A 16,645-nucleotide genomic window follows, 5' to 3' on the forward strand; every position below is an offset into this window, starting at 1 on the left:
TAAATCTCTTTTTGAAAACTACAGCAACTCAAATCAATACATAAAAAGATGTAAACTGTTTTTTGCATTGTAATTGTTCTTAGAAATGTCTCAATACAGTCAACATTTTAAATGCAGAATCACACAAGTTTGAGTTTCAGCCTCCTTTAAAGGAATATCTTCATCTTGAGGTAACTTTGTTAAATGAGGGTTAACCTCTTCAAATACTGTAACTGAGTGACTACAAGACTAACATTCATTAGGTCAACAAAAACCTGACTCCAAATGAATGCTAATGTTGCTCTGGGATATATGGGTTGGACATTAGGCATATCAACTTACAAAGTGATAATATGTTAATGTTGTGTTCACACCTTGCTGTGCTGTCGCCAAGGGGCCAGAACTAAGGGCACGTTCGCACATTTCCAACATTTTTCACACAAAATGAACATCCACTTCCTTTCTTTTCAAGTGAAGGGGCACAAAAACAGGTGGTCCGGTGTCAAGCAAATGTGCATCTTCCCTTCTTGTGGTCTTTGGTGAAGGTAAATATCACCTCGGCAGGCAATGGTCTCTGACTCTCTATCTATCGCCTCCTTAAAATTCAGACATAAGAAAAGAAATTCAGGAATTTATGATAATATTGCATTTAGGATATTCTGTATCTAGTAACATAATCTTATGAATATATATGCAAAAAAGACTGCACATTGTATACTCATTTAGCTAACATGATGGTTGTTGAATTTGGTGTCGTTGGAACATTTAACATCACCTGTAAAATGTAAATTACATTTGTGTGGGTTTGAGCAACGAAGCTCAACTTATTAGTAAAAATAAACCCCTGTTTAGTACAGCATAGTTTCAGAGGTTAATAAAGTTATCTTCAATACCGAAACACCTGTCAGCATCCATCACTGCCAATTACTCTCCCTGCCTGCAAAGCTTACAGCAGCAGGGTCTGAGTGGCGTCCTGAGGCACGATGAAAAGCAGCTCTGAACCCCCCCATAGTCAAATCCCATCACTCTGTACTGCAGTGGACAGTCAGCGCTGGTCGGACACCACGCTCCACGCTCCACGCAGCAGCTCTTCAGATGGGAGAGGAAAGAACCAGAGGGGCGGAGACATTATCTGGGGAGACACACAATGTCCGAAACAACACAAAGCACTGGGGGGTTTCCCACAGAGTTTAGACGGACCCGTGAGGAGGGAGGAGGCGGGGGCCGGCCAGAGTCCTCGGACAAAGAGTAGAGGTCATCTCAGACTCTGTGCCTGGGGCGAGAATTCAAGATGAGAGTTTTTGATCTGAAAATGTAAACTCATTTCACTTCAGTTTGCTGTTCATGCGTGTGTCATCAGTTTGATCATGAACAATATGATACTGTAGTAACAACGTATGTCATATATGTCATATGTCTGTCTTGAGGACAACAATCATAGAAATGAATAGAACATTTACCTCCTTGATTATCATGCTCATTGTTTTGAGAGTTTGTTCAGCGTCACTTAAATGAGCTCAGTCAGTCGTGTAATGATAACCATCACCAGTTGCTATTATGAGGGCAGGTGTCTATTAGATCCTCTCTCTCAGCCTATGAGCTGTGATACACATCCTCCATGACACGATGACCTGAACATCTCAAACACACAAATACGCCATTTTACACACTCAAAAGCCTTGCTTACACACAAGGGTCAATATTTACCCCTCAGTGCACCCAGACCCCCGGGTTGAGGCTAAATTGGTTTTTCTGACCAAATTAAGAACAGCTGACCTGATGTGGGTGTTAAGTGGACGAAGATATGTCACCAGAATGGTAATCTTTTAGCATACTGGTGCACTGGCTTTTGTCTTGTCCGTCCCTATTGGCGGATAACAAGAGGCTATAAGCTCCTTATCATCACATTACAATTATGGAGGATGAATCAGGAACCATGGCCCCTGTGGACCCTGCTCTTAAACGTCTATACTTGTTTTGTTTCCAGCACTCCAGTTAGAGAGGTTGTATTATGCATGTATGCAGCCCATCATTGAATATTGAAGAGTCTGCAAAAACCTAGCAGCCTGTTGCTGCAAAACAATTGGAAAGATACCTCCCACACTCCAGCTTCCAGCAGCAGAAGTAATTTCTGAAGAGGCCATTGTTTCATATTAAGCAGTATCCTTCAACATTTTATGAATACACTTCCATCAGGTCCAAAACTGGTCATGATCCGGTTCCAGGTTTGAAGAGAACAGCCTTGACGTGCTCAAAACAACTACTACTGAGAGCACTGGAGAAGTTCTGAAATCAGATAAATATTCAGACATGACATTGAAAATGTTTTAGATAAAACAGAGCGACACTTTCTGTACTCCAACACAACAACCTGACAGCACCCGCCCTCCTGTCTCCAACTGTCACTCACGTTTCCACCGTTGTCTTCCAGACGTCACGTGACACGATAACAAACAGAGCATCAAGTGAAAGAAAAACGTTTCATTTCTGTGTAGGGCTCTTTCCATAATGTCTTCAGACTCTTGTAATAACAATCTGAGTCTGTCAGTGACAAGAACACGCAACAAGCTCTTTTAGTGGACGTACACTGACCTGCTGAACTGATAGGATCACATTGCACCAATTTCAGAAATTGAGGTTGAAAAATACCTAAATGACCCTTTAAGGGTGGAATAGTTCTCTATGCAGAATCCTCATCACTGGAGGGATTTTTAAAGTCTCTTTCTCAAAGAGAAAGAGACTTTCCTGCTAAATCTATCTGACTGCTCGTGTTTCTTACAGCACTGGATTTCACTTTAGGGATGTGGCAAAATAGCTTAGTGAGTACAATGTTATGTTATGATCTATACAAACAATGGACACATTTCAAAAGTAAGTCCCAAGTTGTAATAAACTAGACTTTTTGCTTCTTTTCAATTCTTCCAAACTCAGGTCGGCTCAATACAAACGTAAGATCCATATTTTGCTATCCAGAACTGAATTAAAATGAGAGAGCGTTGTCTAAGAGCAACTACTCATTTTGAGTGTCACAAAATACTCAAATGATCTTACATGATGGCACTTTTGGCATTATTGAGCGTACATCGTGCAGAGGGAAAAGTTATTTTACAAATACAACAATTATCGTACATCTGGCAACGTCAACATAGTTTGTCAGTCTACTCTAGCCAGACCAAACAGTGAAGGCTGTAATTGAAGCATCAGTATTATGGGATGTCTCACTTTGAAGGGACACCTGCATTGAAAATGTTTCTTTATCGTCTTCTTCTAGGCCTCATGCCCCCCCCTGACATTCAACACAACATGCCCTTTGAAGACGGGATGACTTGTGATGTAGAACCAGAGTTACTCGGCTTTAATAGTCACACCATGATCACTCTGTGTGGGTCCAAAGTGATAAATGTTCCACTTCCAGTGTTATCGTGTCACGTTGTTACTAACTTCCCCCATGGAAGCTTCACTTCCACCAGTTTGTTGTTGAGTTTTTCAAAAACAACCAGCTAAATCAAAAAGGGATGAATTGGAGTGAAGGGACAAAGAACATTGTTCATTCACCATTGATATCGAGTGCATAATCTATTCATTAGCCTTGATGTGAACTATTTCAACCCCCATCAGGCACCATAACAGCCTTAAGAACAATACTACACCAATTCCCCCACGGAGGCGAGGCAGTGAGGGTTTCCGGTGAGTGTCAGGGGAGCCTGTCACAGTTGTCACTGTGTTTGTGAGAGGAGGCCATCAATCATGGAGCACAGCGAATCCTGCTTCATGTTTACTGTTCTGTGCTTTACAACGTTTGGAAAAATACTGCATCAAGTGAGGTTTTGATTAGGGAGGGCCAGGGAGAGGGCATAAAAAATGGTTAGACAAAAGACGGAAGGACGGGAGCTACACCAGTAAACAACGCACATTCCCTCAAGAGTCATCTGTTGAAGGTCCTGAACCAGCCCTCCATTTTCTCCATCACATATAGGTGGACGGGAGCGACCTGTCCAGCACTTCACTGCTCCTCTTATCTGAACAGCCAGGCTTAAGAAGTTCTCTAGCAGCCTTTAAGAGCAGGACCTTTGGGATCTGGCAACAATAAGCCTTCTTCAGCACGGTGAAAGTGACAGCATGGTCCTCTACCCCCTCCCAGCCATTAAACCTCTTCCTGGATAAACAAGGGGAAGGCCCTTTATGAAGATGGAGAGGGTCACAAGGAGAGGAGCCATTGAGCCTCTAAAGGGGCCCGTCTTTGTTTTTGTGTTCTCAAAGGATACTCTGATAGGAGGGGGAGCTCTTGTTTTTGTCTTTCAGTCCTCCTTACTGCCAGTCTTCTCTCAGCTTTGCCAAAACAGAGATGTAAACTTAATTGACTGTATCATTTGCACAAAGTAAGGAGATTTAATAACTTTTAGAGTGACCGAGGGATGATTCAATTCACATTTACATGGATTCCTATGTTGAAATGCAGAATTAAAAACAAAGTAACACTTTCTATGTCTATAGTGCATTATAAACATACTGATAATGCATTATAATCTGCATAAAATATAGTTACAAGCACCAACAAATATCCACAATGCACATTGCACATGTTAAGTATCATAATACTTCATAATTGCTGGTCACTCACTGACGAGGATCATTATGTATTATAGTTCCCATAGTTGTAATACATTATCATTGTTTTATAATGCATTATAATGTTAAAATTAATTTTAGGTTTTGTGTGGATTTTTGTTCCCTTTAGTTAAAGCAACATGAGTGACTTATAATCACAATATAATGCATTACAAGAGGGATTATTGCAAATAGAAGTATTATAACACCTTATAAAATGCTTTATAATGTGTTGTGATTGTTTTCAATAATCATTATGAATGAGTGCTTATATCTGTAGTTATACAGTGCTGTAAGCAGAGTATAACACATTATAAATATGTGTATAATGTGTTAGAGAAATGGACATAGAAAGTGTGGCCAAAAATAATTTTAGTTTTTATTCCTTAATACAAACAATATTTACTTTTACGCACCTGTTTTTCAATTCTTGGAGAAACAGAATGGTTATGCTGCATTTATTTCGGTTATGACCTAATCCTTTCAATCCCATGAATATTAAGGCAGGAACAAGCCGATGGTCATGGATTGTGTGAGTGTATATGCCTCTGAAGGTGCCACTGTTTAGAGCTGTCAAAGGGAGGCCCTGTCTTCTGCTGATGGGCTGCCAGGTCTGTTGATGGGTTGCCAGATTTAGGGCAACATGCTGCTGGAGCTGCGTTGTCTTCGGAGTGTGAATGAGGGGCACCTGTGACCTCTGGTCACGCTCTGCTTGTGGCCTGCTGTGTGAGCACCACGCTCAGGACACACGCTGGCACTGTCAGCTCTTCAACTGTCCACTAAATGGACAGCGACTGGAGGCTCTGCAGGCCCGCAGCTGATAAGCCACACTAGCGCTGCGTCTAACCATTATTTTCTCGATTAAACGTTGAATGTCAGAAAATTGTGAAAAGTGTACAACCCAGTTTCTCAAAGTCCAAGGTGATGTCTTTAAATATCTTGTTTTGTCAGTTGTCACCCAACATTTTTTGTTATGAATTTAGACAAAGAAAGGCATGAAATCTCCATATTCGAGGGGCTGAAAACTGCATTTTCTGCCATTTTTGCAGGATAAATGACTTTAACGATTCATTCATTATCAAAATAGTTGGTGATTATTTTTCTGTCGACCGACTAATCGTTGCAGCTCTAAAACACACTTATTTAATCAAATCAGATCAGATTTACAGTCTGCTCTTATCACTCTTCTGGTGGCAGATAATGCAGGGAAGACACCTCAAAAAGTAACATCACACACTTAATCCATGAGTTATACCAGTATTGTATTTATTCTGATATTCATTTAGCCCTATCTCATGCCCTAATCTATATCAACATGATTTCCCATCAGGCACGCCTGCATGTGTCAACAGACCCTCCTCCCTGCACTGACAGCTCTCTTCTTGGGTTCAACACGACCTCTCAGGTTCCTTATCTCATTACAGAAGTATTTACTTCCAGCCAGAAAGCAGGTTTCCCTGCTATTGCAAAAGAGGATGATCAGGGGGACTATATAACAGCTGCTGTACAAGGGATGTTAATTGAGAATGAGATGAAGTTTATCTATATATATATATATATATATATATATATATATATATATATATATATATTTACTGCATATATACTGTATAAATGTCGCATGTTTCAAAGGTGACACAGACTCACCTGACTTTAAATTAATGGACATCTGCATGACAACCTGATGGGTTTTTGCGGGAGGAGAAATGAGACCATAGCAACAAATATTGTAGTAAACATCCTAGAAACAATTTATTAATCTAAAAAAATACAGTGCTTTTTCAAGAGCTTATCAAGGATTTTCTTGACCTCCTGAGGCAAATGTGCCATATCAAAAACAGAGAACATCACAGCAAGCAAAGAGACGAAGAGTATCTCCTAATGTCCATATATCCCTCTCAAGTAGGTTTTGAAAACATTTACAAAATGTACAAAAATATGTTTTATTGTGTCCCAAAAGTTGAGCTGATTTCCTACCAGGGTCTCCACACAGAGTCTGAGGTGACCGGAGGTGCAACAGGTGACATGTGAGAACTGTTTTGTGAACCCAGAGGCATGAGAGCTGCGCTGGGAACAAGAAAAGCGAACTGTCCATCCGGTGTGGGCACCACCTGAAAGCCACCGTACAGCTTCATCACCTCGGGGGAGGTGTGCATCGCTGAGCCACTTTTGCAAGACATCTGTGGAGCGGAGGCCGCTGGAATCTGTGTACCAGTCTGTCCGAGTCCCAGAACCCCTGGGTGAGGCGTGTAGAAGTTCACCGCGTTGATTTGTGTCACGCAGGCTGCCAGGTGGCTGAGGAGACGAGTCCTCACCTCTGTGTTCACCCCTTCACACGTGGACAGGAAACGGGTGACCTCTCCTACACACTCGCTGAACCCGGCTCGGTATTTACCGAGGACAGTTGGGTCTGGGTTCACAACAGCTGGAAAGGAAAATACAAATATACACATTAATAAAGATATAATTAGAAGAATTATATAAAAAAAGGTTGATATATTTTCACATTTATATTTTTGTATATATTTTTTATAAATATTTATTTATTTATTGTATTTATTATTTTTACAAAAGCAATAGGGAAAAGGATAAGGAAAAATAAAGAGATACATTTGGTAAATGACATTACATAAAAATAAATAAATACAAAAAAGTAGCCTAATGTATATGCAAAATGTATATTTATAAAAATATATACAGAAATATATACAAAAAATAAATGAAAATGCTTATACTTTTTACTTTTATACTTTTATTTGTTTTATATTTGTTATTTGTCTTTATATTTCTACATATACATTTTTTTATCTTTAAGATGTTATTTTTTGTGGCACTCCTATGACTCCTTAGTTAGGGAGATAGAGAATATTTAGAGATGAATAGTTTATAAATATAAAGAATATCATTAAATAATTGACAAATTGGCTAACTTGAAAGTGGAAAATGTTTTATTCATTCAGTTGAGGCTTTGTGAAAACAAGTCTGAAGGGAAAGCTCATCAGCTGTGGGTGAGCAATAAATATTGGATACTGTGGGAACATGTTTACCATCTAAAGTTAGACATCCAAGAATTACTGCACGCTACACCATCAGCGTGATCCAATCATGGTAGTTACATACCAGTCATCTGAAGTCGCTGCAGGTTCCTGAGGTGCTTCACAGTCATCTCAAGGATGTCCGCCTTCTCCAGTTTGGAGTGTCTGGAGCTCTAAACGGACAAAAAGTGACAATTTAGCGCTGAATGTGCAAATTTGGTTCCTAATTTCAACCCATCTCGGAATACAGGTGTAGCGCTCAGCTCCTTACATCTTTCTTGAGTGCGTCCAGGATGAGGGTCTTCAGCTGACCCAGACTCTCGTTGATGCGCGCACGTCTCCGCTTTTCCATGATTGGTTTTGAGGACTTGAAATATAAAAAAAAAAAAAAAGCAGTTCAGGTGACAGTTTCAAAATAAAATAAGTTGTCAAACAGAAGCAAAACAAACAGTTGTAATACCTTTCTGTTCTCTGTCAGACTCCGGGGTTTTTCCGGTGTGGAGTCCCCGCTTGCCGGTGTGGCAGCGACAGCGGATGGAGATGTTCTCTCTAAAGTACCGGCAGGCATCTTCAGGTTTACAGTTAAAAACACTCCAAACTCAAACTTTATCAATAACAGAATGAAGCACAACAATAACAAGTCAGTCCCGTGCAGTGAGTACCGCCTTCTCCTGGCACACCGCAGAGTTTACTGATGACAAATGTCACAAGTGACTTCTGTCTCTTCGCCAAGCTGACATCCAGTCCGCTCCTGTTTCCAGCTCCTCGGGGTTTATTTATAGAGCGCGAGCCTGCACGCGAGCGGCTCGTGTGCGAGTTCCCCGGATTTCATCACTTCGTCCAATGGGCGCGCGGGACACGGTGCCGCGGAGGCGGCAGGCTCGTGCGACAAGGCGCTCCCATTGGCTAGCTGTCAGGATGCTGAACAACTATTTTACACAGAGCTGCAGCTTGAGTATGAGGAACACTGGGTCTCCTGCAGAAAGTCAGCTGTGTTAACGCTCAGATGAGATAACCTGCTTCATGAAAGACTGATACATGCTGATATAGTAGTAGTGGATTAATTAAATATGTTGATAACGCATAAGAAATATGCTGTTTTGCACACTTGTTTTGCATGAATACAAAAGGTCTCTCAGCAGCTGCAACAACATCACCAGATTTATCCATGTTAAATCCATTAGTTGGTGGTTATCTGCTGACAAAACATTCATTGATTTAATTGATTTTGTCACACAGAAATACAAATTGCAGGTTTTAACTTTGTATTTACAAAAACCCTGTGATGGACATGGTAATTATTTTGGAGCCCAATTATTATTTACCTATTAACAGCCTACAACAGGTCAGTGGAGGACAATAAGCACATTTACTCAAGTGCTGTACTTCAGTACAATTTTGAGGTACTTGTATTCTTGAGTAAATCCATTCCCTGATACTTTATACTTCTACATCTTTACAGTTTTAAGGCAAATATTGTTTTTTACTCCCATACATTTATTTGATAGCTAATTTTGAAGATTCAGATTCAGATTAAAAATACTACATATAATCAAAAAGTAATTTATCATGTAATTTTATAGAATTTTAAAAACAATTTGATCCCTTCATGCACACAAGCAAATTATAATTTAATAATATAACATATATTATTATGAAATTGGCCATTGTGCAGAATGAGTATATTACTTTTGGTAATTAAAGTGTGTTTTGTACTTTGTAATTTTACTTTAGTAACATTTTAACTTTAAGCTACTTGTATTTATACACTGTGTTATTACTACTTTTACTTGAGTAAAAATACTTTGTCCAACTTTGCAAAGGTTAAACAAGTTTTAACTTTTCTTTCCTCAAAAACAACTCATCACAAATAATTGATGTACTTTTTTATGAGTTGGCATATCTTTTCAAATAAGTGTATTTACTCTCCAATGGACAGCAAATACAGAAGCACGTGTATTTTCTGTCACTTTTACTCAGAGTTTATGAGTTGAATGAATTTCTGAATAAGGTGCCGGCCACATGTCCTACATTAAAACTAACGGATGGATGTGGAGGTTCATTAACAATCACATAATGTGGTTTCACAGTTGGACTGAAAACGGTGCTGCTTCTGCAACAACACATCTTTTCCCATTATGTTGAAATGGAATATTTTAAAAGCTGTCTAGACAACTTACTTTACTCACTACCAATTGTACAGGCCCTTTATCTGTGTGTGTGTGTGTCTCACACACACTTTTTCGGGGGTCATTGAGTGCTTCAGTCTTCATCCTCTGACACACTCCAGGCCTGGTGTCCAGTGAAGAAGAAAATCTGTGACACTCAGCTGTCCTCTCGCTGCCGTGAACTCTGACACCTCCGGTCTGTTATCACAGGTTGGGGGCAGGACACAAAACTAAAGAGTTACTTTAAAGCATCTGAAGTCCGACAATAATAAAGTCACCTTAGTGATTCACTATAGATATGAGAAGTGTTTATCTGATAAATCTTAAAGAAGACTAGTTGCATTTGTTTTGGGAAAAATCCAAACCTGAATTGTCTTTTGCTAATCAAGTTGTTTTTCTTTAGTCCATAAATGAGAGAATAGATTCATCAAATTAAAGAAGTTCAATCTGTTATATTTTCATAACAATAATGTCACTGCTTTAATTCAAACTTTTATGACGCATTAATTACTCTGGTTCAGCACGAGGCAGGAATTATGTTTGAGTATCTAATATGAAACTAAAATATTTTTTGTTTTGTTTTTCATTTGTCTTATAGTAGCACTATTTTAATTAAGAATTATTACTTTATCAGTTCTTTTGGTCCTAAATGTGTAAATTATTGTACAAAAACAGCCTCCAGATTCGACAAACAGACATTTATAAGCTGCTTTTTAACTTGTATGCAAAGGGTAAAGTACATAACTTTATAAAAAGCCCAATATTTTGCACGTAACACTGAGCAAGAATTATTTTGAATAGCTAATAAATGTAATATAGAAAAAGCTTTTTAATGGTTGTTACATAAAAAGATTTCTTTCATCCACACTAAAACATTTGTTTTGAGGACAATGGATTTGTTGAGGACAAAAACTTAAAACACTTTCTGATCATTTGCTTTTACATTGTAGGATTTTTCAAAACAGACGACATTTTTAAATTATTTGTCTCTCCATGCTTTCTGAGTCTAAAGCTTTTCATTCTGTTTTGAAGATCATTGTTTTGCTAGGTAAAGTGAAAAATGCATTATAAATTAATTCTGAACATTATTAGCTGTAGTAGTGTGACTATTGAACGTAAAAACGTCCTCTGGTCTAATAGCATCGTTAACATTTATTATAAGTTAGCCCCTACTATGTGTTCTACATCAATGTGTCATACACACACAGGCGGCTTGTTGCATAGTTTACTGATATATGTATTGACAGACATCTCTGTCTGGTCCAGGTTTATCATCGGAGGCCTCTATCCTCCCTGATAGACTTCAAACGCTCTCTCTAAAGCTCCTAAATCCTCAGAGGTGAAATGACCCCAAAAGCCAGGTCAGCGTTTGCATCCACGGTTTCCTCTCTGTGTGAGCGAGACATCTTCAAGCACCACCGGCTTCTGGACCTGAGTCTATATCAAAGGAAGTCAAATGAAATCCAGATAAGTGGCCATCAGTGCAGATATTTGCTTTATGACTTTGGGTGTTGCTCATTGATAATAGGACGTAAAGAGGAGGAGAAGAGGAGGGAACATGCAGTGGGAAACTGTTCTCCTGGGATCACATAAAGTGAATCTCATGGATGTTTTAACAAGATGCTCTTTTGAAAGAGCCCGAGGTTGTGCTCACAGCAGATGAGAGGAGAAGAGGCCACGCAACAATAAATGACATCCTATCAGTGTTGTTTTCAGTGCGCTCGCTGCTCTGCCACAAACAAGCCTTTATTGTGCGGATGGTGATGTGGACACGAAGGTTTATAGCGCAGCCCTGATCTGTATCAGTGTGGGAACCCTGGGAGGCTCCAGAGAGCCAAGGAAGGGTTACAAAGATATCAAGGTCTGGCGTGTGACTGAAAAACACAAGTTGGGGGAAACAGGCGCACGGAGACATAAATTACATTTTGATCTTAATGTCCAGGTCCAAGTCCTTCCTTAGCCTAAACCTTGATCCAAACAAGAGACACTCAGGCTAAAAGTCTTAAGTGTAAAAGAAGCCTATTCTCAGATAGGTCCTTATTCTATTTAACTCATCAACTAAGAACTCTTGTATGTTTTGTTTTTTTCTCCCTATGAGGCACCAGGATCGTCTGCATATACAAAGTATTCAGATCCTTTACTTAAGTAAAAGTACTAATCAGGGAATGAATTTAGCACCTGCCATCTGCCAAATACAAGGTACATGTTGGCTGTGGCAGGCAAATCTGTTTTCCTTATATTAAGAAATATCTTTTTATTTATTAATTCATTATTGGTTCATCTCCGCACTGCTTGCTCATGAGGGGAATGCTCAGTCCTGCTCTGTCGCTGTGATCTGGAGCTAATAAACTTGACGTACAGTCCATACTTCCTCTGTCTTGTGCCACTGACAAACTGTTTACCGTTCTAAAGAGTTCTGCATCGATTTCAGCACAAATGTTCAGCGACCCGCCGCAGTGGCAGGTGAGGAAAAAACTTAATTTCAGACCCTGGTACTGAAAATACTCCACTACAAGTAAAAGTCATGCATTCATATCTTGCTTAAGTATTAAGAGCAAAATAAATTTAAAGTACTTGAAGTAAAAGTATTGATTGTGCAGTAAAATGTTCCCTGTCAGTGTTTTACTATATATGTTGTTTCTGGTTTAATATTACTGTAGCATTAATGTGAATGTTGGGTATTGTAGATATAGATATAGTGTAGATGTTTAAGGTTGTGCTCATGTTAACTCCTTTATATACTTTTGGTAGTTTAATCTACAGCAATGCATCATATTCTACAAGATCATCACGTGTTTGTAGCGCTGCGGTCCTGTGAAAACCACGCATCTCTGCATTTTCCAGCAGATCCAAGAGGTTATTTAAATGCTTTATTTAGCTTAAAGTGTCAATCCTTAAGATTTCAGTCCTGGTTGATTTAGAGTTTGTATTTGAGTGAAAACAAGAGTGCAGCAGTCTGCAGCCTTGTTTTTAATACACTAGCTTCACGTTTTCAGAATTGTGTGCATAGTTCCATCTTTATGTGTACACAATGGAGAACAACTGTAATACAGAACGCAACAGACGCCCAGTTCCTAATACTGCAAATGTATAAATATTGCGATAATTTCTTCAGCTCCAGTGTGGTACCTCCTTCAAGTAGGAACATTTCATCCTCCAGTTATCACAAAGATTCTCTAACAATATTTGCCTCTGAGATGTAGTGGAATAGAAATATAAAGTAGCATAAAAAGGAAATACTCAATTACTTGAGTAAATGTACTTAGTTACATTACACCACGGCTTTCATGTCATTATTATAAATGGATAAGGTGAGCCATATAACTGGGAATCTCTTATGGCCTGGTGGAAACACCTCTGACAGCTTGTGTGGTATAATTGAGGAAATATCCAAAGAGAGGATAAAATGTGATAAATCTTTTTGCAGTGGGTAGAGTCTCCACACAGACTCCTCCCCATCTCCACCTGGACTGAAAGCTGTGGCCCCTGCTTTCTCCTCCACCCAGCCACCAGCGCCATGCAGGCAGTGAAATGACCATCCTCATCACCAAATACTGCGAAGCTTTTCCTTTCAACTGCTGGTATGAAAACATCTCAGGCCAGGAGGGGAGGGCACAGACAGAGGGGATCACTTAAACATCTCATCCAGCGCTCCGCTCGCTCTCCGTCCCTCCTTCTCCCTTTGAATCCCCCCTTAAAGAGGGAAGGGGGGCCCACCCATAGCAACTCCCAGCCCCCGGCTCTGCCTGCCTTTTGTCCCCCTCCCCAACAGCAGTTTCTGCTCCAGAAGCCTTAGACAAGGCCTCCATTAATTGCGGGCCTGTGTGGAATACACGTGGGACAATGGGCCCAACAGAGTGTCCGGCCCCCAGACAAGGCTGGAAACAAGTGGTACAGGAATCCGGCAGAATAGACTCGTCCTGGCTGATGTCACTGAATACATTTACCTACCTCAGAGCGCATTCATTCTGCGCTTTGTTTTATTTGGACAAAAAAAAAAAGAAGGGGAAGGGGGAGGTAGCAGTATCAATGGAGAAGAGGAGCTGGAGGGGGGGGGGGGACTCAAGGATGGGAAATAACTGGTTGTCATGGTGACGTGCTGAATCAAAAATATGGTCGAATTTAGCGAAGGCAGAGATGTAAAAAGGGTAGAGGGCGTTAGATTAAACCCTGCGTGAGATAAGAGAAGGCTGAAAACAGAGGTTTAGTTTCTTTTAGCGCATTCAGCCCTGTTTATACGGCAATAAAGAGCGGATAAAGAAGCGGGAGATTAGGAGACTCATCTAGGCTCATGTTTGTCAACAACAACCTGAGTAGTTTCAAGTCAGCTTATTCCAAGTCAGTACACCATGAGAGGATGCTATGGCAAGAGAAGCTGCGGAGGAAAAGGGGACCATAGCAACTGGTATTTCAGCATAACAACCTGCCATCTGTCACCTAATGTGGTGGGCTCTTTCTTTTTTTTTTTAAAGCCAGCATTTAGATCTTCAACTTGGAGGCAAAGGCAATGAGACTGAAGTCTTATTGAACTCTGGGTCTCCCCCTTTGAAAAGAGAAACCCAGTCATCGCCTTATCCCTCATCAAATTGAAAAACGCTTTAAGAGATTCTAAGAGAGGCCTCACATTTAATTTTTAAAACCCAGACATGAAAGTGTTCCCAAACCACATTCAGCAGTGGAAAGTCTTTAAAGGACTAGTTAGCATGTAGATTATATGCATTTCAGTGCATTGTCAAAGTATCTAAGTGTATTTACATGTTAATATGTTCAGGAATACTATCGTCTTGAAAAGGTGTTGGGGGGAGGTTGGTTAACTGTTATTTTCTCTCTGTGGACCATGGGAATGTGATTTCTTTGTGCCATCAAGGTTCAAACACATTCCTGTAAGGCCACGGATATTATGAGAATTGATTCCCTGCAGAAAAACGAGGCTCTGGCCCATAAATATACTGTAAAGTTTAACAGGAAGCGATCCAGGCACTCCAATATGCAAGAACAAGTGGCCACAAGGAAGGAAATATTATAAAGCGTTTATTATAGGAGCTAAATCATTAAAAAACCAACATGTTCTCGACCGATGTCTTCATCAGGGCTAATAACAGGCAGACAACACGGGAGTGGCCTCACTTATATGTTAACAACCAATGGGACCACACGAGTCGGATAATAACAAGTTGTATATCAGACATAGAAAATAGGAATTGATATATAGATAGATTTAAATTGAAAAACTGGGCAGCCTGCACAGAACAGAGAAAAGATAAAAAGATATATTCTCCAGAAAACATGTGACGTCTAAATCTTTATTAAGACCAGGGGCCAGTTGCAAAATGTAGTTTAAGAAAAGTCTTGGTCTATATTGAGCAGTTTTAATTAAGCCTGTGTTGTGCATTAATATTAAGACTGACTTTATGAAAGTTATGAAAGTTGCTATGGGAACAATTTGTTATAATGTCCGTTCGCAAACTATTACAGCTGTTAATCCACGACTTCACATCAGCCTTCCCAGTTTTTCTCACAGCTTTTATTTATATATCGGTAGTTAATTTCCATGTATGATATACAAATGTGTTCTGTGTGATCTCATCTCATGTCATTAAAATAAATATTTCTTCATTATTTTGATGAGGTGATTGTCTCCCATCAGGTGAAGGTGAAGCCACACCCTGTTTGTTGTTAGCCTGACAAAGACAAGTCAAAACATGTTGACTTCTTGAGTTTTTAGTCACTATTATAAAGGCTTTTTAATATTTATTTCCTTGTGGTTACTTGTTCTTACATATTGAAATGCCTGGATTTGTCCCTGTTTTCCAAGAGCACCCGATACATCCTATAACTACGGTGGAGTAAACGGTCTCTTCCTTGTACCGTAAAGTTAATTTAGATAGTGCTTAAATTAGATCTATGTCTTTCTGATGGATAAAAGATGGTATAGGATCGGTTGTTTCATATCAGCGGCGAGCCAAAAAGCTTCCACAAGAGCCCTGCTGATGCACTGCCATGTAGTGCTTATCCTTATACAAGCTTAGTCCATATCCATGAGTGTTTGCATTGGGATTTATGAATGTGAAGATGGCCTATTCTTGCCACTCAAGATGACTCACAAGACCAGCGTTTTGGCCACTTACGCTGTGAAAGCAGCCTGGGGGATGCCCTTTCAGCACTTGAGGACCTCTGGCTGAGTCCCCTTCACACGGGAGATCAGCCTCACTTGGGAAAAAGTCCCTGCTCTTTGCAGGGGGAGCTGTCCTGAGGGATGGCGCGCTCCTTGTCCCAGGGCCTCCCTTCTTCACCTGCCGGCTTAGTGCTCATCGCTTATGCACATAATCCCTGGTTAGTGCATGTGATCCACCGGCCCGGGCCCAGGCCCCTGGCCCCCGAGACTCCCCTGCTCACATGCTTGCTGGGTGGCTCCTGGGTGGCCATGGCAACTCTCATCTTCTCATGACAGTTAGGCTTCAGTCATGGCTCTAAGTCCCTCTTCAGTCTCTGTGCGTCTTTTTCTGTCCGCTGCTTTCTGTCTCCTAAAGCCCTCCTCTGTTTGTGTGTTGCTCTATCTATGGCTCTCTGTGTCTCTTTTCTCCCAGTGTGGCTGTTCCCATGCTTTGGCCCAGCTGAGCCTGAGAAAGCGGCTATAACTCAGCAGTAGTGTGGCACCTTCAGGGGCCACAAAATTGTATTATAATGCCATTCTAGTATAAATTTAAACTGCAGATTGTGGACCAAATGAAGACCTGACCTCGTTTTTATTGTGAGTCTGATCTGTAAACTGAGATTGTAGGATACACTTGTGCACTTCTTTTCAGTGTGGTCGCTCCAGGCCTCTGAGTGCAGATCATCTTGCAACCCTGCAGC

The 16,645-nt window shown here is 40.3% G+C and overlaps 1 protein-coding gene across 1 annotated transcript; it reads right to left on the bottom strand.

Annotated features, from left to right (window-relative positions):
- Positions 1-6,318: 6,318 nt before the first annotated feature.
- LOC115022696 (transcription factor HES-1-B-like) lies at positions 6,319-8,301 on the bottom strand. The gene is made up of 4 exons (XM_029453772.1): positions 8,083-8,301; positions 7,894-7,989; positions 7,708-7,795; positions 6,319-7,012 (listed from the first exon to the last, which is right to left on the bottom strand). Exons 1-4 carry the CDS (start codon positions 8,188-8,190, stop codon positions 6,561-6,563), a joined length of 744 nt encoding a protein of 247 aa, XP_029309632.1. The 5' UTR covers positions 8,191-8,301; the 3' UTR covers positions 6,319-6,560.
- Between the last annotated feature and the right edge of the window lie 8,344 nt (positions 8,302-16,645).

Source organism: Cottoperca gobio, chromosome 17 (assembly GCF_900634415.1).
Source record: "Cottoperca gobio chromosome 17, fCotGob3.1, whole genome shotgun sequence".
Classification (NCBI taxonomy): Eukaryota; Metazoa; Chordata; class Actinopteri; order Perciformes; family Bovichtidae; genus Cottoperca; species Cottoperca gobio.

What these genes read in the sequence shown, in the direction of transcription:
- LOC115022696 (XM_029453772.1), bottom strand. Translation starts at nt 8,190, where the DNA reads ATGCCTGCCGGTACTTTAGAGAGAACATCTCCATCCGCTGTCGCTGCC. An exon ending in GTCTGACAGAGAACAGAAAG is followed by an intron (nt 7,990 to 8,082) that starts GTATTACAACTG and finishes TTATATTTCAAG; the next exon opens with TCCTCAAAACCAATCATGGA. An exon ending in GCAGCGACTTCAGATGACTG is followed by an intron (nt 7,013 to 7,707) that starts GTATGTAACTAC and finishes TTTCCTTTCCAG; the next exon opens with CTGTTGTGAACCCAGACCCA.